Source organism: Gavia stellata, chromosome 14 (assembly GCF_030936135.1).
Source record: "Gavia stellata isolate bGavSte3 chromosome 14, bGavSte3.hap2, whole genome shotgun sequence".
NCBI classification, from domain to species: domain Eukaryota; kingdom Metazoa; phylum Chordata; class Aves; order Gaviiformes; family Gaviidae; genus Gavia; species Gavia stellata.
Window position 1 is genome coordinate 1824759 of NC_082607.1, and position 21582 is coordinate 1846340.

The window sequence follows — 21582 nt, forward strand, 5'->3', positions numbered from 1 at the left end:
GGTACACCCTCCTCCCCCGGGCTCCCGGCACCGACTCCAAGCCCTGGTTGCGGTGGCGGGAGACGCAGCATCTCCGCCCGGTACCGCCACGCTGGGAAGCCCGACTGCCCGCAGGACGGTGCTCCCACCTCCCTGCACCCATGGGTGCCAGCGAGGGGACAGGGCCAGGGAGGGTGCACCGGAGCCCGGCTGAGCGCCGTCGCCAGCGTGTTCGTCGTTTGCCTGCGTTATGCAATACTCTGTGACACCGTTATAAATAAACCCGCCCCAGTGGCCCGGTGCAGGCTCCGTGTCGTGGTGCCGGGGCGCGGGGCCCACCCCGGGGCCGCGGGAGAGCCCGAAGCGGGCAGCCGGTGCCTCCGCCCGCCCGGCCAGGCTGCCGCGGGCCTGGGCGGAAGGGCGAGGCGACGGAGAACCAGGCGGCAGCCGCTCCCGGCCGAGCCCCGCCCCGGTACAGGCCGCAGCGGCGGCCGCGAACGGCACCGCCCCCGGAGGCCGGCCCGCTGCCACGGCAACCGCCCGCCCCGGGGGTGGGGCGGAGTGACGTGTCGGTGACGCCGGCGGAAGTGACGCGCGGCGGGCGGGGCGGCGGCGGCGGTGCCGGTGTGCGCTCGGCGGTGTCTCCTTCTCCTCAGTCACGGCTCCGGCTCGGCCTCCCCGCGCCGCCATGTCCGCCCCCGGCAGCGGCGGCGAGTTCGGGAACCCGCTGCGGAAGTTCAAGCTCGTCTTCCTGGGCGAGCAGAGCGGTGAGCGGGGCGGCGGCGCCGGGGAGGGGGGCAGGCCGCGGGGGGGGAGGAACCGCTGACGGCTCCCGGGGAGGGGGGGGGGAGGATCCGGTAAGGGCCGGGGGGTGGGGGAGGATCCGGTAAGGGCCGGGGGGTGGGGGCCCGTGAGGGGCTTGCGGCGGCGGAGGAACCGTTAAGGGCCCTTCTCTGCCCGGGGGGAGGCGGTGACGAGCCGTCCGGGGCCCCCGCGGGAGGCGCCCGCCGGAGGGAGGGGCGGCCCCGCCGTGCTCCGGCCTTAGGCCTCCGCGGGCCTGGCGAGCGCCCGGGCCCCCCGCTTCCACCGCCTGGCTCCCCGCCTGCCGGGGCCGGGCCTCCTCCCGGGGCTGGCCCGCAGTGCGCCCGCAGCCGTGCTGTGGGGCGGCGCGGGGCCGGGCCTTCCTGGCGGCCGGGGGAAATGCGGTGGCTCTGGGGCGGCTGCTCCGCCCCGTGTTGTGTCTCTGGCCGTGTCCGCAGCGGGTGCGTGGCACGTACCGGAGGGAGAAAGTAAAGGGCAAGAGCAGCGCTGGTTGTATAGCGTGGCCGTTGCCTCCCTCGCATCTTCATTTTTTTTCTTTTACCTGGAAGTTGACTCCATTTCGTCCCCTTTCCCTCATAATGTATGGATGAGTTGTGTCTTTTTCTTGAAATAGCGGTATTCTTTGCTGTATTACTCTCTTTAGAACTCGTACTGCTTACCTCCTCCTCGGTCCCAGAACTGTAGGTCTTGGAGGAATTTCCAGAAGTTGTCTAATTCAGCTGCCTTACCACAGCGGGATCGACTTTGCTGCTGACAGACATTTGTCTAACCTGTTTTTAACCCTCTCCGATGCTCAGAATTTCACAGCCTTTCTAGGCAGTTTATTCCTCTTCTATCCATGTCCTTTGAATTTTTCTTGGCTTCCTCCAGCTTCCTGAGGGAGAATTGGAGATCTTCTCTTTGGTTCCCATTTCTTGTCAGTTCTGCACTTTGTCTCTTGATGATATTTGTAGACATAAATTTGAAGTTTTTAAGGAAGCCACCAAAGTTTACTCTGTATCTAAAAATCTTGTTATGAAGAAAGGATGTAAGTCTTGAATCTTGCTTTTCTGTCCAACCAGAGGCAGCTAAATAGTGTCCAGGCCATCACCATGTCTTGTCTTGATGTTTGTGTCTAGAAGTCCAAGACCTGGTGATTACATAAGTACCAAAATATGAGTACCAAAGCAGATCTAGTGCTTGCTCCCTGCAAGCAAATAATTCTTTGTCATATGCATCACAGCATACCTAAATTGAGGAACAAGTTTTCATCATGATTAATTTTTGACTTACTGAGATTGATTTGGCTTAACATCCTTCTATCATTTTATGAATGAATTTTTTAGCTGGTTTTTTTACAGGAGGGTGTAGCTGGGACATATCCTTAGAGTGGCAGCTTCATTCTGATGATCGGCGCTACCAGCGTACCACTCCCAAAACAGTGGTTATTTTTTTCCACTGCTGCTTGGAAGTAATTTTTCTCTTCTTTTGTAGTTGGGAAGACCTCTCTGATCACCAGGTTTATGTATGACAGTTTTGACAATACTTACCAGGTATGTGGTAGTTGTTTTGTTGTTTTAGGTTTTTTTTTTAAATATATGTACATATGTGTGTGTATATATATATATGGGTATATCTATTTCCTGCTATTAAAATGTATGGCTGTGCTAACAGTTAGGGGCAAGAACATTTCCCCATGATATATCAGTTCAATATCATATGTAAAGTTGTAATGTGCCTTGAAATGGAGATGAGACTTCATGATTAAGCCCAAGCATCTAGTATGTTGTCAGGAAATACAGTCTACAAAAAAGAAGGTTTAGATCGTGTCTAGATATGTGAGAAGCCTTGAGGAAAACAGGGAGAAACATTGGTTTATGGGGTTGGCTAACAGCAAAGAGGATGGTCAGGATGCCTGACGATGGATATGGAAGTCTCAGAACGAGAAAGAATAAGATACGAACATGCTTATGATAGTTCTTGGTCTCTAGCGTCTGAGTCCAGAGTGCATAGATAGATCTCCAAGAAGTCACCATGGTATATTCTCTCTCTCAATTTTTTTTTATTACTGCTTTTTTTTTTTTTACCTATGTGCTATAGATAGAAACAGCTGGGGAAATCTCATCGGGGAAGAGTAGGGTAGGGATGAAGAGGCTGCAGATGAAAAGCTGAAGATGTGTAAGAGGCCTGAAGACTTCAGGAAGAGTTGGTTGCATCAAAAGCACTTATTTGGTATTCCCTTGAAATACTGCTATCTTTGAGGAAGATGAGACTTCCAGAAAGAGTTACTGTTTTAGATTGGGGTAATTTTAAGCTGGAAAAGGAAGAGAAGATTGTTTTCTTGAGGACAAGTCATGCACTGGAACTGGATCCTCTTGTGCTTTCTGTGGTTCTTTTCCTGACTTTTGTAAGGTGCTCTCGTGGATTTATCTGCTTATTGTAGTTGTTGTAAACTGTGTCCTGGCTGCAAAAGTAGGACTCCTAGAAATAAGTACTACCTACAGAAATTGACTGTTGTGGTCTCTTCTAATGTTAAATGGTGTAATGTTCTGATGGAGACCTTCCAGAACACCTTTGTGTTTGTTAAGACTGGAGATAATCTGTCTAAAATACTCAAATCTGTTACATCAGTAACGTTTCTTCTGTTTCCTGGATTATGATGGGCTAGGACACCTGCTTGATTTAAGTGCCTGGGAGCGCATCTAGCTTAGTAAATTACTTTAAATGTCTTTCTACCGGAATTGCTGAACAGCAGTGGAAACGTGAATGGAAGGAGACTTACAGAAAGAACTGCCTGGGAAATGAAGCTTCTGAATGTCACTGGAAAGGAAGCACATTCTCAGTTGGGAAGTCCTGAATAAACATTGCTTTTTAGCTTTCAGCACAGTTGCCTGCAATTTATATACGTAATTTGCTCTACCTTTTGGTTATAAGATAATTCTTACCAGACTGAATTGCGGTAGACCAGAAGGAGATGCCAGTTCAGATACGATCTGTGTTAAGATGCATGAATGTCTGAGGCTAAAATCCAGACTCGAGCTTCTTGTGTGGTTGAGAAGTGTTGGAAGAAAGATGTGAAATGAAGATGGTACAGATATCCAGATTGCTTTGTTTTTATCAACTGTATGGAAGGCAAATGACTTCAACGGCTTAATTATAAGTTTATGAACATTTTTGAGAGTTTGTATACAAAGATCTGATTTGCAGATGCTGGAAGGCAAGTTGCAGTTCCTAATGCTTTTCTTCTTTTCAGGCGACCATTGGAATTGATTTCCTGTCAAAAACAATGTATCTTGAAGATCGCACGGTAAGTGAGGCATCTGTATGATAGCATGGCAACTGCAGTCATGGGAGCAGCACTTGCTGCGCGTGCTGTTTCGCCTGGCCGTTCCTCCAATGGCTGCTGAAATCCCACAGCAGCCGTCGGAGGCACAGCCTTTGTTGAATCAAATCACTGACCCACTCTCCTCTTTCTGATACCTGTTAATATCTGATACCTCTAGAAGGAAGTCAAAATCTTTCATGCAAAATTGGGGCAAGCTAATGTCCATATCCCAGGGAATGGGCTGCCTGCTATATGTACCTTAGGCGTAGTTTGCTCCCAGAATTTGCAGCTCTGCCTCTGGGGTTGTCAGTTACCAGTGGTGGCATAGTTCCTCCTCGTAGAAAAGCTCCTTTTGTAACACAGTTCTGACGTACTGTTAATAAAGCAGTGTTGGATTTAGCTTGCATGAGGTTCCATTTTGCATAAAGAGATCCCTTGCATCCCTCTCCTGTCTTTCAGTATTTGTCTCTTCAGTAGTTTGTGTTTTGCTAGTACTTGCATTCTTGCTAGTTTTACTTTTGGCTGAGAAGTATGGAGGAAGGGGCCAGTGGTGCGATGGAAGTCCTTTGTGTTACTTTGGGCCTGTTGCTTCTGAGGAAGTCTCAGCCCAGTGCGTGTGGTGAGTTTCCTGAGTGCTTCTCTGCCATCTTACCAGTGATTCAGTATTAGAAAAGACCTTGCTTAGTCTTCGTTCAGGAGAAACTACTTGGATAACTTTCTTGTATGGTACAGGCAGTGGCAGAAGAGGAAAAAGATCTTGGGATTTCTGCTTGACACCTGTAAAGGCAAGTTGGAATGCCTGTGTGCTGTTTTCAGCAGTGTAGTCTTGATTTCTTATGGTTGTGTAGGTCAGGATATCATTCACCCACTGGCCTACTATCCAGAAAATAATATTTTCTTTCCAATGATCGATATACTGTTAGCTTTCCTCATAATGTAAGTGGTCCACAGACCCCATAAAGCCTGTTTAAATAACAGAGAGGCATTGAATGTAGATAAGAGGAGGGAGAAATACAAGCACGCAAGCTAGGAAAATTCGGACATTGAAATACTTTTACCAGATATGGTTAATGCTGTATTTTGCAATAGGCTTTGACTGCTGTTCTTTAAATGAAGAATGCTAAGCCTCTAACTGCAGCATATGCTTTGGCATATTTGATATGTCATTACACCAAATAATATATCCTGAAATTATACCTGTGCCAGATCAATCAGCTCTAAATATGGCCTGGGTAGCATGTACTGGCCAGCAGAAGGGACAAATATATGTGGAGCTGGGTTCTTCAAAACCATCTCCTGTAGCCTCCCACAGAGGGCAACTGTAAGTGTGCCATTTCCAGCACGTGGCCAATGCAGTGGGAGCTGTGGCACTAAGTGACCTGGGGCCATGAGAAGCCCCATCCTCACTCCCGCCTGTCAGGCTGCCAGTTCCACGTTACAGCTACAACCTCATTCTTGAATGACTGAGTAGTATTTCCCTTACTGTGTCTCGATAGCTTCCCAGACTTGCTGGATTTAAGCCCAAGATAAGCCACTCTAGAGGGTGTTTGCTATCCTGGCTTGTACCCCACTACTGTGTTTCAGTACTTGACATGAGGCTTTCCGGTGGATTCATCAGTAGCGGGGTGATGATGTTCTTACGGTTAGGAGTGACCACATCTAGCTAGCTGCAGGCTGCACTCTGCTTGTGTGGCTGTTACAGCCAGAGTCCTGACATGGCAGGATGCATGGAAGTATGTGTGCTTACTTCCCTCATTAGCAGATGGTGTGAGAAGGTATTTTAGGGATATCTGGGTTTTATGATTAAATGGAAGAACACGTTCATGTGTGCGAGTTATTAATGGGTCTGTGGAGGGAGGGAGGCTTCTCAGATGCACTAGGCTGAGGTTACTATGAGAATGCGGTTAGAAGTGTCATTGGCTCTTTTCACATTTCTGTTCCATTTTAACTTTCCTTTTGTTGCGTTATTTTTGCCTTGCAATTTTTTCTTTTTATTTCACTTGAGTTTTGGTTTTGTTTTCCATTTTCCTGCTCTTCCCCTTCCCTCTTCCCCTACACTTTTCCATTTCCCAGATCAGGCTGCAGCTGTGGGATACAGCCGGCCAGGAGAGGTTCCGCAGCCTCATTCCCAGCTACATCCGTGACTCTGCTGTGGCTGTCATTGTCTTTGACATTACAAGTAGGTATTGAGCCGGAGTGTCTGCAGGGACCTTGCTTTTAACATGTACCTTTTATGCATTGGAAGTGGTGGTGTTATCTGAAAGGAGCTAAGATAGGCCGTTGACCCCAGCACTGTAGGTGTTCCATGGGCTATGGGGAAGTACCTGAGCATCTTCCCCCACAACCAATGGTAACTCCATCCCATAATACAGAATCTGGGGAATTGTTTAACCCTGGTCTGCTCAAAGCTCAAACGATGGAAGTGATACACAAGAGGGTTGGCAGGTAGGTGAATAGGGATTGTGAGTTCTTGTGTGTCTGTGCTGATTGGCATGAGAGGTGATTGGTAGCTTTTGGAAAGCTTTTTACTCTTTCTGGGTTTGGGTTTTTTTTAAACCTCAGAATGACGTATTTTTTTCCCTTTCTGGATAACTAGAGAGGTAATACAAGTAACGACTTCAGATGCTAAAGCAAAGGAATACTGTCAAAGTAGGTAAAACAGTACATCACTCATTTAAATAAAAGCTATGTAGTGACTTAGTGAGGATTCAAGACTCCTATTTCATTGAAGAAGAGAGCTGGTGATTCATACAAGTAACCAGAGAGCTTTTGAAAGAGAAGAGGTGTAACTACCATAATTTCTAAAGAATAAACAAGCTTAGAGGGAAATTCTCTATAACTCTTGGCATGACTATTTTAGTATAAGATATGAAGATAGGAACAAAATTATTTCATTATAACTCCTTGTTATTGATTCCACTTGATCTGGCTTTTTCAGTTAAGCTACAGTATCAGCATAAATATCTAGACAGGATTTAGACCGGTGAGCCAACACTATGTGGACAAAGTCTACGTAAAGAACATAGGACAGGTGAAAAACCTCTGGCCCACCTTTATTCTGTCAGACTCTAGATTATAGCGAGGCTTTACGGACCAGGGGTTTGTTTCACTTCAGTTAACTGAAGCGCTTAACAAATAATAAACTTCTATTATGATTTATCTTACATATTGAGGGCAAATAATTTCATGGTCTTTCTCCCAGTCCTGTAGCTTACGTAGTTGACTCTAGGAGGATTTCTGGTTTGATGCAAACTAATGTCAAACTGAGGTGATCTGTTTGGGGTTTGAGGACTGCCGAGATGTACACATGATGACACGTTCTGGGAACTCATCTAGGTGAGGTGGCTTGGCAGGCTGCATAGGTTGACATCTTTTCTCCCCACTGTTGTGACAGGTATAGGATGCTGTTTATCCAGGCAAGTGGAAAAATCTTGCCAGTCTAGGCTGTTCTTAACAGCTTCCAGACATGTCAAAACTAATTAAGTGATAGCTGATCTCATCATACTTTGGTAATGGTCTGATCTTTTTAGATAATTTCATTTTTTCTTGTTACTGCTCTTTGTTCTGTTCTTAGTGACTGAGAGGCTTTTAGTTTACTTGTCTTATTGAAGGAACATGCTAATGTACTTCTGAGGGCCTCGTAATGGTGAGCACTAGTGCAATTAGGAAAACACAGTTACCTTCATGACTCTGAAGAGCTATATATTTGCATTGTCTTTAGTAGTAACTGTATTTGGGAACCTCCAAGTCTCCTGTAAGTTAACGCTGGTCATGGTAGTGTAAAATAGCGACAGTGCCATAGGACATACTTAAGTGCCAGCCAAGATACTCTTAACTAGTAGAGCAAAACTGCTAGCTAGCATGTGGGGAGCTGAGAAGAAAAAGATAAATTGCTTAGTTATTGTTAATCTGTTGGGCATCTTGAAAGGCAAGTGGCCTGTGGAGAGATCCATGGTGAAAGTCCACACTGCAACTTGGGCCCCTTTCTGAACAGGTTGCCCCGTTTCTGAGAGAGGCTGGGTTAATGCTTCGTTGAGGACCTTTCATCTTTCCAGACCAGTAGGGTCATTAGCACGCTGTCGTGTTTGAGTGGGTTATTTATATTTTCTCTTCCCTTCCAAAATGGGTGCACACAATCTTTGACTTCTAGAAAAAAGAAGCCACAGGAATACTGCAGCTGACTTTCTCGGGTCACTTCAGGGGTGCCTGCATGGGACCTGTATGCTAGCTGAAGGCCTTCCCTCAAATAGTATTACCCTTCACTACAAGAAGATTACCAGGGCCAGTTCTTCCCCAGTTCTGTGGTACTTCCTCTAGTTGCCTTTTTTGAGTGTGAGTTTGAAGGTTGGAGCGTTTAATCACCACCTTTTTGAGCTTTCTGGGTGAAGTCTGGTGTAGCAGCAATGTCTTGGGGACCGTGTGGAAGCTCATTGTGAAGTCCAGAAGCAAGAGCCTGAAGGTGATCCGCCAGCACTGGTGTAATATTGTCCAGGTGCTTGGAGTTTGTCACCCTGAGTTTCCTGCGGTAGTGAAGAGTCCTGACTTTTGCTACTGTAAGCAAGACTGCCTTCAAAATGAAGCATGAGCTAATTGCTTTAACTGTAAGCCCTAATTTTCCTTAAATCCCAGGGCATCAGATGTACATACCCTCATGTAGATATGATGTTGGTTTCAGTCTGCTTGTAGCAAGACACTTTGCAGACATGTGCTCTGTCCAGCTTCTGTTTCTTTTCTAAACAAGCCAATTATTGGTCCTTCTGAAACTGCTTTCTCCCTTGTAGCCAGTCTCCTGCAAGCTGCCTTATTAACCGCTGTTCTGTGCATAAACAGCTGCTCTCCCTCATTGTTGAACAAGTGGCTTTGTGAGCACATCTAACCAATTCATGTAATTAAGCTGGGAACCAGTATCTGCCCTCCTATAAAACTCGTGCCTGTTGAGAATGCCAATAGCAATCTTGTTTTCTGGCAGCGCAGCGCTACTTGTACAGCTAGCTGTGTGGGGTGATGACTTGGAAGAAAACATTATCACTCCTGGTTGTGAAAAGCTTTCATTTAGCATTCACTGTGGTAGTTGGGCATGTTTTGACCGTTGCTGTTTCAAATAGGCAGGTCCCAGACCTTAGAGCTATCATATATAATAGGTCAGTTTGTGTTTGGGCATAGCTGTGGTTCTGGTGATCAAACTGTACCTCTCATAGCATTTGGGCTTGTTTCTGACTCTTGTGCTTACCTGAAAGAGAGAACCTGATACCATTTGTGTCACGTGAAGCCTACAGTGTGTGGCACTTGCTTTTTTTTCTGCTGGAACTGAAGTTATTGATTGCCTTAATCTTGCATGAAAATCCCCATTGCCATCTTCTGGATGCGTGATGCTGGAGAATGGATGCCGTTTTACTACTCAGTGTCTGGGCTGAGGGAATTGCATGTCTGTCATGTGGGAATCGCCCAAAAAGCTTTGATCTGAGATGCTCTGGGCTCGGAGTCCTGTGGAGACCCCATACATAATCCTGGGTGGACCTGGAAGACCAGCTCTGTATTACTTGTTAGCTACCGCTATCAGCAATGAGGTAGTAGCCATAACCTAGAGCTCTTCTGGAATAGGAGAATCTCTGGGCAAGCAAAGGAGGTAATTAAAGCACATTATCTACAGAGTCAGAAAAGCCAGCTTCTGTGGTGTTTGGATATTTGGGGCAAGATTTCAAGGTCAACCTCAGCTTCTCAGACTGAGGTGCATACAGTTAATTCTAGAAATGGCCTTTTCTCTAAAGGACAGTTTCCTCCTTTCTTTTCTCTCTTGCTCTCTCTCTCTTTCTCTCTGCTCTCCCTGGCCTGGTACCAGCAGGTTCGGCTGCAGCTTTGGGACACGGCAGGCCAGGAGCGGTTCCGCAGTCTCATTCCCAGCTACATCCGCGACTCCACTATTGCTGTGGTAGTCTATGACATTACAAGTGAGTGATGCTTTGGTGTCTCATTATTTGAAATACTACGTGTAAGCAGAACTAATATGTTACAACCAGAAGTTCTGCAAAAGGTGATTAACATTAGAAATGGTTTCTCCCCACCCTGTTTTTCTGTCTGAGCAGAAAACAATTTATGGGTCATTAATATGTGGTGTGGGGAGATTTGGAGAAGCACCTGAGTACAGGCATAGCATTCTCCCCCTCTGAAAAGAAGTTTTATCCTCAGCACTCCCATTTCTTTCTTCCCTACAGACTTGAATTCTTTCCAGCAAACCTCCAAGTGGATTGATGATGTTCGGACAGAGAGAGGAAGCGACGTCATCATCATGTTGGTGGGGAACAAAACTGACCTGGCAGACAAGAGGTAATGGAAGGGAGCCGGCAGCCTTGCTGGCCTGACCAGTATAAGCAAGGAACTGCCCAACTAGTCTGTCTTCAAAACAATTGTTGGTTTTAAACAAAGCATAAATAGCTTGTTATGAAATTCAGATTTCTGGTTTTAGCATATGCAAAGTTACTCCATTTTGCTATTCTACAAATAGTTTTGGTCAAAAGAAACCCACCTTGAAAAGTTCCTTTTACTTAAGTATCTCTATAGCATGTTTCTCAATAGTGTATTTTGTCTGATTGTTCTTTTCATGCTGAGATAAAGCCAAAAAGATGTCTTGCAAAAGCAAGAAAATCCACCTTTTTTCAATGATCCTATTTACATGACTCTTTCTGCATGTGCAACTGTAAGTTTATAGTAAAGTTTTTTCTTGTTACAAGATGCAGCATGAGATTTTACAGTATCAGTCTAAAAGGTTTCCCTCTGAGCATAAATTTCATGTCATACATAACACAAACTGTGATGTGGATGTGTGAGAGGAAACTAGATTAGCAAAAGCAGACTTCCCCAAGAGATGTAAAAAGTTAATTAGACTCTTAAGATCACGCAGACTTAATGTTTTGGGACATGTCATAAAGCATTTTGCTTTTAAAATTCTTAGTCTTACAATGCCACTTCAATCAAGATAACCAGTGTAATAGCTTCTTAGAAGACCACAGCCTTGCGCTTTTGGATTTCTATTTCAAATTCTTCTCTTGATTGTTGATTTAGCAAAAATTTTGTTTAATTTTTTCCGAGATTTTCATTCCTTGTGAAGACATCAGAAACAGCGTAGATAAGGAAAGATTTTTATTTTAATGGTTAGTGTCAGTAGTAGCTGGCAAAGGGAAGATGGAGTAAGCCATGCAGGTCCTTACAGTCCCAGTGCTTTAAACTGAACCGTTTTCACGTACACCAGGTACTCTAAAATGTGTGCTTCAGATGTCATAGGACATACGAAGTTTTTAAATGGTGGGGAATTTTTTCTGATGCAAAAGAAAGCATCTCAAAAAGGCAGAACTGAGAAACACCTGGATCTCACAACGAGATGGGGTCTTATGAAATCAAAACCTTATCCTTTGGCTGTTCACGAGACACTTCTGATCAAAAGATAACAGCTTGAAAAGCCTTACAGGTGGAACATAAATGTTTTCTCAGAAAAATCTTGCACTGATACCTGAACTGCCTGTTTGTTTACCTTTCTTGGGATGCTGGGCCTAGCAGGGATCTGAGTGTTCCATTGTTGGATGCTATCACATTTTAAATTCTAAACCTTGCTTTACTCACTCCTGCAGTGTACATATTGTTTCAGAATGTGGTGATCTGTTTTTTCCCTTGTGGTTTTGGTGTTGTCCAAATGCCCATATGAGACAATACCAGCTTCCCTGGCTGCACAAACCGGTGTCGGGAGATGCTTTTTGCCCTTTGTCCCTGTACAAGTTATGCTGTTAGTTTTTGGTTTTCCATGCCTAGCAGGAAAAGCATAGACAGTTCTAATACCAGCAAGTGGTTTGAGTCAGTGGGGGAAAAGGATAAAGTTAGGCTTCAGCTGGGTGCTGTGTGGGCTTTGTACTGATAGTTCTTAGAGAAATGTGTTCTGTATCCACCAGGCAGACCACCTTAGTCTTGACAACTATTTGGCTTTTCCAACTTCCAGTTGGGGACCATTCTAAGTGTCCTGTGCCTTGCACTTTGGAAATACTGGTAAAACTTGGTGCTCAGAGCTTCAGAAATATGATAAAAATGTGTATAGCTGGTTTAGATTAAGAATTCCAGGTGGTGAGACCTCAGATTAGCCTGGTCTCTGAAATTAGCTTATAAGAGCAACTGAGCAAAACCCAAGATGTTCTACTTGAGCCAGCTCTGGATGTTGACCACTTAGTATCTCTTATGCCCTCCTGGGAGCTAGAAATAACCGCAGCTCCCTGACTGAATAATCTGGCATTTAGATTTGAGGCTTTTGAATTTCTATCAAAATCCAATTTCATGTGGAACTGGAAAACCCAATGCGATAATTTCTGCCTTGCATTATTTCCTGATAGTACATAGGTGAAGTAGAGTGTGTGTGCGGGGCAGCTGGCCCAGCACTGCCATAAGAATTAAAAATAGCAGAGGATTGTTTGAAACATAGCTACAGTTGAAGTTCATGTAGCACTAGAAATTCTTATTTTAGAAGTTTAATGTAAGTGACAGTAATCCTGGTCTAGGCTAGAATTTGGAATTACGGTGTATATCCAGTAAAAGAAGCTGCCTTGCCTTTCTTCTAAAAGGCTGAAATACTGTGTCAGGCTAAAATACTGTGCCTTTTAAGGCTGGACAAAGCCACAATATCAGTCTGAGCTTGGTCACATTTTTTGAAATAGAATACAGCATATTGGAAGCCATTCATCCTATGGTAAAAACCAAGTGATGATGCGAGTTCAGTTCTGAGGCCAAAAAGCTGAACTAAAATTAGCACTGTTCTTACTTGGTACAGCCTGTGAAGTTTTTCTTGCCTGTTCACGTTGCTTCAGTTGGTGGCTGGTTTTTTTTTTCAGTTTTCTTTTTATCATTTTTGGACTATTTTTTCTTTGTTTTGGTTTTTCTTTTCTGTGATTTGTTCTCGTTGCTGTAGACAGGTTTCTATAGAGGAGGGTGAGAGAAAAGCCCAAGAACTGAATATGATGTATATTGAAACCAGTGCTAAAGCAGGATATAATGTGAAACAGGTATGTACAGGGTATTGATCAGAGATGCATTTGCAGGTGCTTGCTCGCAAGCAGCAGCCTAGCACTTGCTGTTGCACTGTACTTGCTGCTGGAGCTTTTCTGACATCTTTCTGTAACCTCATGGAGTTCCTTTCTCTTGACTTCTGGGAAACTGCTTTTTGTATCAGGTGCAGCGTATGGGGATTCTTTCTTCCCTTGAGGATGCTGTGAATGAGACTCAGATGTACTGCACGTGCTTCACCCTGTGCTGATCATCCGTTATTAATAGTCCTAAGTCCAGGCGTTCCCTGGGTAACTTACCTGAGGCTGTTTCATTCTTAGCTGGAGGACCTGGGGGTCTTAAAAACTGAGAGGTCCTGAGGTCTCCACCGGTGGATTATGCACTTTTGTAAGGGGTGGTGAAGCAGCTCTCCACTGAAGAGCATCTCAGTCACAGACTTCTAACTCTTCCTGACTGCTGCTCTTTTCTGTCTTTCTGCTTCTGTTTGCATCTCTGTCCAGGCAAATCACTACAGAAGAAGGTGAACAGAGAGCCAAAGAGCTGAATGTGATGTTTATTGAGACCAGTGCAAAGACTGGATACAATGTGAAACAGGTAGATCAAAGTTCTGTTCTAAAGACAGGAAATCTGTACTTTACTGCTCTGTACGTGGGAGGATTAAGCTTCTGTTTAGGGTTCATGTTCCATCAGATACTTGCTTGCATTGTTTATTGTCAACCCCTGCAATGCTTCTTGCCCAGTGATCACTGCTGCTGCTTTATCTAGTGAAAGCTCCTTTCCTGTGAAGTCAATGATTCCCTGTTAACGCTAAGCAAACTTAACCTGGAAAGAAAGGAGAGTCTAAAACCAGAATGTGCTGAGGGATAGGAATGCCATTATTTTGTGCAGCCAGTCAAACATAAAAGCAAAGGGAATGTACAGAATTATTAATGGTTAATGCACTGTTTTATAAAATCAGTGTTGACATCATTCAGGATAATTGCATACGCTGATGCACTAGAGTAGAAGTTCCTGCTTCTTTTTGCAAGCCACAGAGGAAAATCTTAAAATAGTTGAGGTTGGAAGGGGTCTCTGGAGATCCTCTAGTCCAACCCTCATGCTCAGAGCAGGCTGCCCAGAACTGACTCCAGTTGGGCTTTGAATATCTCAAAGGATAGAGACTCCATCTCTCCAGGCAACCTGTCAAAGTGTTTTACTAATCATACAGTAAAAAAAGTTCAGATTTTTTTCTTACGTTCAAACAGAATTTTTGGTATTTCAGTTTGTGCCCACTGCCTCTTGCTACAAGCTTGTGATCCCACTCTCTACTAGTTCAGGAATCATTCTGAAGCATGACAGAACTTGGGGAGTAAGGCAGCCGTAAGGTCCAGGGGTCTGCAGGGAGCATGAGTACTTACCAGCTTGCACACCAGCTGCTTAGGAGAACCTCACAAGGGGATTAGGAGACACTTGGTTTTGGTTTTCTTTTGGCTATTCTGTATTGAATCCACTTAATCTTTGGTTCTAACTTACTGTTGCTTTATTTATCAAGCGGGTGTTTGCAGTGAGAACTTCTGTGACTAAAAGGATGCTAACTGCAGCACCTTGCTGGTACCTCAGTGGCTTGATTTTCCAAGTAACGCGGTTGGGAGGAGTGGATGAGAAGCCCCTGCCAAGCTACTGTGAGAAAAATCATCATTAGCTGGTGATTCCTCTAGTTCTTCATGCAACACGTGTCACCAGACGCAGTGTCTGTATTGTGTTAGCTGCTGCATTAATGTCAGCAGGAGGAGCTCTAAGCATCAACTCAAAATCATGCAAAACCATTTTCTGTTTTTCATGGGGATATGATAGTTCTCCCTGGCTCTAGCACATCCTTAATAGCTTAAATGCAGCTCACCTGAGCCAGCTGTTCCACTCACAAATGGCTGTTTTGCAGCAGGACTGAACTGAAATGATGGGCTGTAAAACCTCAGTTATTCCATAGACTTCTTAAACCTTTGGTCTTTTGCGAGGTTGCTTATCAGAAGTCTTGAGCTGTGTGCAAAAGCAGTTGAGGCTGGAAATGGTAGATGACACGCTTACTGTGTGCAGGAGGGAATTGTTCCATGTGTCCCCAGCAGAACTGTTACTAATGAATTCCTTGTTGTGTTCAAGTAGAAGCAGGTAAAACTGTCTGGTTTGTAGGCATTGAATAACTTCTTTGATAAAACACATTAAATTTCTTAGGTAAAATTCTCATGGCATTTGTTGATCATTACTTTGCTTGTTAAGGTACCCACATAACAAGTTTGTACAATTTGGACTTTTACGATCTGCTGTAAAGCAGTAGTTTTTAACATGTTTTTTTTTTTCTGACAAGCCTTCAGCTTTACCTATTGCTACTTTTCAGCTTTTCCGTCGTGTGGCTGCTGCCTTACCTGGGATGGACAGCACACCAGAGAAGAGCAAAGAAGACAGTATCCTTGCTTTCTCATCAGTTTCCCGTTCTCGTAGAATTTGACAATTGTCTTTCATTAGATTGGGCTTACTGACTTTTTGGCACATTGTGGGAATGGGCCTTATTGGGCAGAGAGACATGGCTGAAACAGCCGGTATAGTGTGGTGCTTACCTATGGGCATAAATTGAGGACCCTGCTTGTGGTCTATATATGAATGTACACAAGTACCTATAACGGCAAGTGCAAGTTTTGCTTTCTCCACTTAAGCTTAGGATAAAATTTGCATAATTTTAAAATACCATAATACTTACCTCTTTTTTCACAGAGCTGTCTTGCATGCAGACCTGTCCGATTGGGCTCTATCCTCTAAATGGTCTTGACATACCAAGTCCACTGGTTTTGCAGTTAATCCTGTTCAGGCAGGATATGTTCTGCTAAAACACCTGCCCTTATCAAGAAGGGACAGCTAACAACCTTTTCAGGTACTGATCCCTTTCTCTGTTCTCTCCTCCTTGTTTTAACTTAAACTGGGTGATTTCCTTAACTTGTGTCCTGCAGTGATTGACATCAAACTAGAGAAACCTCCTGAGCAGCCAGTAACGGAGAGCGGGTGCTCCTGCTAACAGGCCTGTTCTGTAGCAGCACATTCCCCAACTGGCCAGTCTCACTGAAGAACATCACCGCTCATTGGCTAGGCAACCCTACTTTGTGGGCTGAAAAACCGATCTACTAAGCGAGCGAACTCCCTGTTTACTGGTGGGGAGCAGCCCCGGCCGCCCCTCTTACTGCATGGTATGAGCCCTGAGTGCAGAATGAGTGTCCTTGTCTTTTCTTTTATTTTTTTATGTTGTTGCACTTTGGCACTGTGGTGCCCTTTACACTCTCTCTCTTCCTCTCCTTCTCCCCCTCTCCCCCACCTTGAGCCTGTCTGCTCAGATGTATCTTGTGAATGCAATGGAAAAGCCACCAAGTTAGGGAAGAGAAAGATAAAGCTTGGGGGTGGGCTTTCCACCTTCCTTACTGCCTTGCATCTTAACTAGTTCCCTGTCCACTCCAGCCCTGTCTTTGTCCTGCATCCCAACTTCCTCTGTTGAAAGGCTGCTCCTTTTAAACCAGTCAGTTTGACTTGGCCTTGCCTTTTTGGACAATACAGGTTATCTGTTTCTAGGCTTTTGCTTCCTGCAGGGCACACGCAATATTAGCTCCTCAGTTTCTCCTTTCTGTGGATGATCTTGGCTAACTCTTGCTCATGACTTCTGAGTTTTGCCCATCGGTGTTACACACAGCACTGGAAACCCCCAAACTCTGATAGCTTTGGCCTTGTTGCTCCCGTTTGTGTAGCAGAGACATCCCACAGACTGCTCTCCTCAGTTGGAGTATCTTCCCATCCAGAGGACGTTGGCGCTCGGTGAGTGTTGGCTGTCAGATGTGGGGAAGGAAGAGGGTACAGAGGCTTTGCAGCATGAGGCTGGGTGGGGAGAGATCCTCAGGGTGGTTTGTGGAGACCTGGGTCCTGTCTGTCAACAGCGAAAGCAAACAGCTACCTGGAATCCATCACTACAGGGGCAATACCTGCCCTGGGAGTCATGGATGATGTTCAGGCTCTTTTCCTAGTCTCTGTTCTCCTGTTTGTCATCACAGACTGGGAGCTTCTTCACGTGGAGCGGGAGAGCTACAGCAGATTGAAGGCTAGTGATAGCTGTTCTACTCTCGTACCTAGGTTGCTGCTTGATGAAACCATCCATAGCTGCTTCTGTAGTAGACTTCAGAGGGATGGGACTAGTAGCCATTTCATTTCTGGAATAGCGTTAAGCTGTAACATTGGCAATGCTGAGACGAGCAGTGGCAGGAATTTATTGTCAGAGCTGGGTAGAGGAATGGAGGAATGTATGCTGCTGAAGTGAATTTTGGTGTCACTTCTCGACCTTGGAGGTTGGGAAATACATCCTCTTCCCCCTGCCCCTGCTTTCTAATTATGTTAACAGAGCTTTTCAGAGACTTTTACTAGGGGTTTTTCATCCTTCTGTCCAGAAGTCTGTAGGTTTGTTGACAGCGAGGAGAACAAAAGTCGGATGGCTCTAAGCCATTCGCTGTTCTTTTCATCACCTGGCCTATGTCATGCTGACAGGGGGGATGCTAGCGGGCAGGAGAGGGACTGACCACAGTGTGATGGGTGGGGACAACAGCGTTTGGTGGTTAGTGATGCTCCCGGAGCAGGACGCCTGTCGGTCACTGACACAGCGTGCGCACTTTGAAGCCTGCGGGCTGTCGAGGGAGGGGAAGGGGCAGCCTCCAGCGGGAGCTGGCAGTCCCTGCGTTGGCTTACTGGCGGCAAGTCCCCTCACAGCCGGTGACCGACCTTCTGTTCCCCAGAGCCCTGTCCCTTCCCCTCTGGGTGAGCTCGGAGGAAGCTGGGATGTCATTTCCCATTTCACTCTGGAGTGTCCCCCCCTTACCCACAGTCCCAGCTGATGTAGCCGGGTCCCAGCGTCGGCAGGAAGCTCAGCCCCCCCCTCCTCTGTACATACCCCTGTTGTGTGGGAATTGCTGATGTTTGTCGGTGTGTCCGTGTCTGCCGTAGAACAGGTTTTGCTGTCCCCTTCTCACAGGCAGGTGTGCGCTGCTCTGCTGTCGTGTTGTTCTGAGTCACGGACCTGGGGGGAGGGAGGGGGGGAGACCGTAAGTACCGGGGAGGGTAACTAGTGAAATAAAATAGTTCACTTCCCACTGTCTTCTCTATGGATGTGTATAATATTGAGTGTGTGTCTGGCCCTGCTGTCTCCTAGCTGTTAGCCGAGTAAGTGTGACTATTAATATGAGTATGGACTGTCTGACCACAGCCGTGTATCACACTAAATAAAGTTATTTCACCAACACCTTCGCTGTCTGCTGCCAGGGTGGGGGGGCATTCTGCTGCCTCTGCTTATTTTACTTGTAGGTTTAACAAGTCTGTCCCGTGTAGGGTGGGGTCCCCCCGGATGGGCCCTGAGGGCAGTGGGGGGGCCGAGCTGAGGGGGGTGTCACCGACCCGGGGGAACTGTGGGAGTGCTGGTGGCCCCAGCTCCTCTCTCACTCAAGGGGCTGTGACAAGATCCCTCTCCCCACACCCTTGCGAGCCCCTTCCTCCCCTTGGGGTGCGAGGTGTTTTGGGAACCTGAAGGCAGTGTTCAGCCTTACTGGCCACAGGGGCCCCCCCCTCCCACCGGCACCCCGCCAGGGAGGGGTGTAGGGTGTGGGGTGGGAGAGCCTGTCCTGAGCCGTCAGCACTCCCCGCAGCACTGCATTGACATCCCGGTGGAGACTGTACGACGTGCTGCAAGATGTCAAGTATCAACGGAAGTGGGACACTAATGTCATCGACACGCATGACATCACCCGGCTGGCTGCCAAGGCTGATATGGGCTACTACGCCTGTGAGTGGGGGCCGGAGGCCCGAGGGGGACAGGGGATGGGACTGGCTCTCTTCCACCAAAGCGTTAGCTTGTGTTGAATAGAGGGGATGGTCTCTTGAACAGGATACGGTGCTGGCTCCCTTACAGCTGAGCTACACCCAGTCACTGCCAGCCTCGCAGGAGTGCAGCAGTCTACCTAGACAGCAAGATCCTGCCTGTGCTTGGGACAAACGCATCCCAGAGCCCCTAGCATGTAGCTGTGTCATTTCTTTACAAGTTCCTCAGCTTGAGGCAGCTCGTCTGTGCCTCTAGCCTACTCTTTGCCCTCTGTTTTCAATGCCAGACCTGAGAGAGGGAGAGGGCAGGGAAGATGGAAGACAGCATCTGACTCTCTGCTGTGTCTGCGCAGAAATACCCTCCATGTGAGGATCTGGTAAGGGCTGTCTCTCTCCTGACAGGATAGCTGGCGCATTCAGCTGCAGTCTGACCTACCTGGCTCAGGTGGATCCAAAAGGTAACGTGGTTCTGTGGGCCTCAGGATGCGGTGACAGGGTGATGCAAATTCTGGCCCCAGTCAGCGGAAATCCTGCTCATAATCCGGAGTGCACCTATGTAACATAGCACTCCTGTTCCAGACCCTCTTTGGCAAGCGGTGGTGCTAATGCTGCCGCTTGCTGTGGGGGCTGCTGGGCGTTTGGTAGGAGCACAACCATTTTCTGGCACGCTAACTTCTGGTTCCCCCCCCCACCTCAATCTATTAGGGTCGTTGCCAAAGTTTTGGAGATCCTGAGCTGAGTGGCAGAGCAGCGCTGGAGGGGTCTCTGGTGCCAGAGCGGGATAGGGACAAAGGACTGTAGTACAGGAAGTTTAATTTCACTCTCTTAAAGCAGTTGGCATCGTCAGGGGATCGGGGCGAGCAGAAGATGGTCCTAAGGAGTTAAATCGGCCTTCTGCCTTTCTCTCTAGTGGGCCCTGAGCCCCTGCTAAGCAGACAGAAAAGAAATGGAGTAGGTGTTAGTAGCGGCTGGATGAGACATGCGCCAAGGCCTTTTCTAAGCTTCCACGGTTGTTTCCCCCCTGCTTCCCTGCTCCTGGTCAGATGCTAAAGAAACTGCACAAGGCCTGCGTGAAATACCCTGCCTGGAAGCAGCAGCACAACGCAAACCTGAAACCCTGGCCGTACCCCGAGCAGAACAAGCTTCCTCCCTTGGTGCTGTCGGAGCTGGCGCTGCAGCGCGCTGCCTCACTGGAGAACGTCGACGAGAGCGGCCCGTCCGAAGGGAAGGATGAGAGGGGCGAGCACAGCGGTTGGGAGAACTGATGCTGCTAGCGTCGCTGCGGAGAGGAGCGTTACATGGTGCTGCTCAGGCTCATCCAGTGGTGTACAGTAAGGGGTGGGGGGAGCTTTTAAAGCAAATCCCTGGGTTTGCAGCCTTTTCTCTCGTGGTGTGACCGTGAATCCAAGCACACCAGCCCCGCTCAGCGCCGAGACTGAACGGGGCTAGGAGCTCACGGGCTGCCTGTAGTGACCTGGCTGAGTTGTGCTCAGGGAGAGGAGCTGTACTGTACGTTTCTCAGGTGTGACCTGCCATGCCTTAACACAGCACAGCTTGTTCTGGGGCTGTGACTGCTGCTCCAAAAGGTCGTTACCTGCAATACCTCTGCCAGGCTGCTTCCCTGGCCGGGGAGTTATTCATTGACTAAAGCGGCTCCAGTCCCCGTGACTCTTGGCCTCTATTTTGCAAGTCACTAAAAAATACCCCATGTTGCTGGACCTGTTGTTTTCCCAGCAGGAATCCATAACTACCCATTTGTCCCTCTGGTTCTGGAGCGTGAAATGGATTCTGGTGACCAGCACAAACCCTGTTACTGCTTTCTCAGTTAAGATACCTAAGACATGAATGTGCCTTGGGAAAGAATCTACTCTTTCCTGTTAGCCCACAGCCAGTCACGGGGTCAGCGCAATGGCTGCGAAGGCACCCCACTAATTACCTCTGACTAATGGCAGGGAGGAAGCTGCCCTAGGCAGGGGAGATCTTCCTGCGAGGGACTGCTCTGAAGCAGGATTAAGACTGAACACTGATGTTCTATGTGCAGTCAGTCCCCTGTGGAGAGTTCAAGCTGCCTCTCGGCTCCTCGGCAGTTGGGTTGTGTGCCAAAAGCCTGATGCCCTCATTCCATCGCTGTTTTCCAGCAGGCAGAGTACAGGGTTGGTGTCAGGGCCAGGGACTGCCTGCTGCGCATTCACCCTGGCACGTCTCAGCACAACAGGCAGAGAGGGGAAGACAGAGCACTAAGAAGCGTTGCCTTGCTGCAACCTGAGCATCCTCCTTCCCCAAGGAACACGTAAATGCTGGGAATTGGGTGTGAGACTGCTGAGGCGGATATCCCATGGGACACTGAGGCCTGTCTCTGTAGAAAAGCTCTTAGCTTACCTTCCCAGGGTGTTACAGTGGGCCTTCCAGGGTGCTTCTTTCCCTGGTAGAAAAGCTGATTTTTTTTTTTATTCTGAGTGAAAGACTCTTTTCTGGTGTATTGTAGTCTGCTTCAGCCTGGCTCAGCTTTCTGCTCAGCGGTTGAGCTAAGAGCAACCTGGCTGGCAGTGCTGAAATCATGTCAGGGCTGCTGC

General features: G+C 47.2%; 2 protein-coding genes across 7 annotated transcripts; both read left to right on the forward strand.

The window, feature by feature from the left end:
* The first annotated feature begins 661 nt into the window (after positions 1-661).
* On the forward strand, positions 662-18421 carry RAB41 (RAB41, member RAS oncogene family). Of its 6 annotated transcripts, none has more exons than XM_059824615.1 (8): positions 662-746; positions 2275-2333; positions 4034-4087; positions 6179-6284; positions 10318-10429; positions 13047-13140; positions 15513-15579; positions 16120-18421. In XM_059824615.1, exons 1-8 carry the CDS (start codon positions 668-670, stop codon positions 16182-16184), a joined length of 636 nt encoding a protein of 211 aa, XP_059680598.1. In that variant the 5' UTR covers positions 662-667; the 3' UTR covers positions 16185-18421. The 6 variants fall into 6 exon arrangements, with proteins under 6 accessions (XP_059680598.1, XP_059680597.1, XP_059680596.1 ...); XM_059824614.1 differs by lacking the exon at positions 6179-6284 and adding an exon at positions 9948-10053; XM_059824613.1 differs by lacking the exons at positions 6179-6284; positions 13047-13140 and adding exons at positions 9948-10053; positions 13642-13735.
* LOC132318179 (START domain-containing protein 10-like) lies at positions 17148-20274 on the forward strand. The gene is given in 7 exon segments (XM_059824561.1): positions 17148-17249; positions 18348-18358; positions 18838-18991; positions 19363-19423; positions 19426-19467; positions 19589-19650; positions 20053-20274. Coding segments are annotated over 7 exon segments (654 nt in total).
* Positions 20275-21582: the final 1308 nt, after the last annotated feature.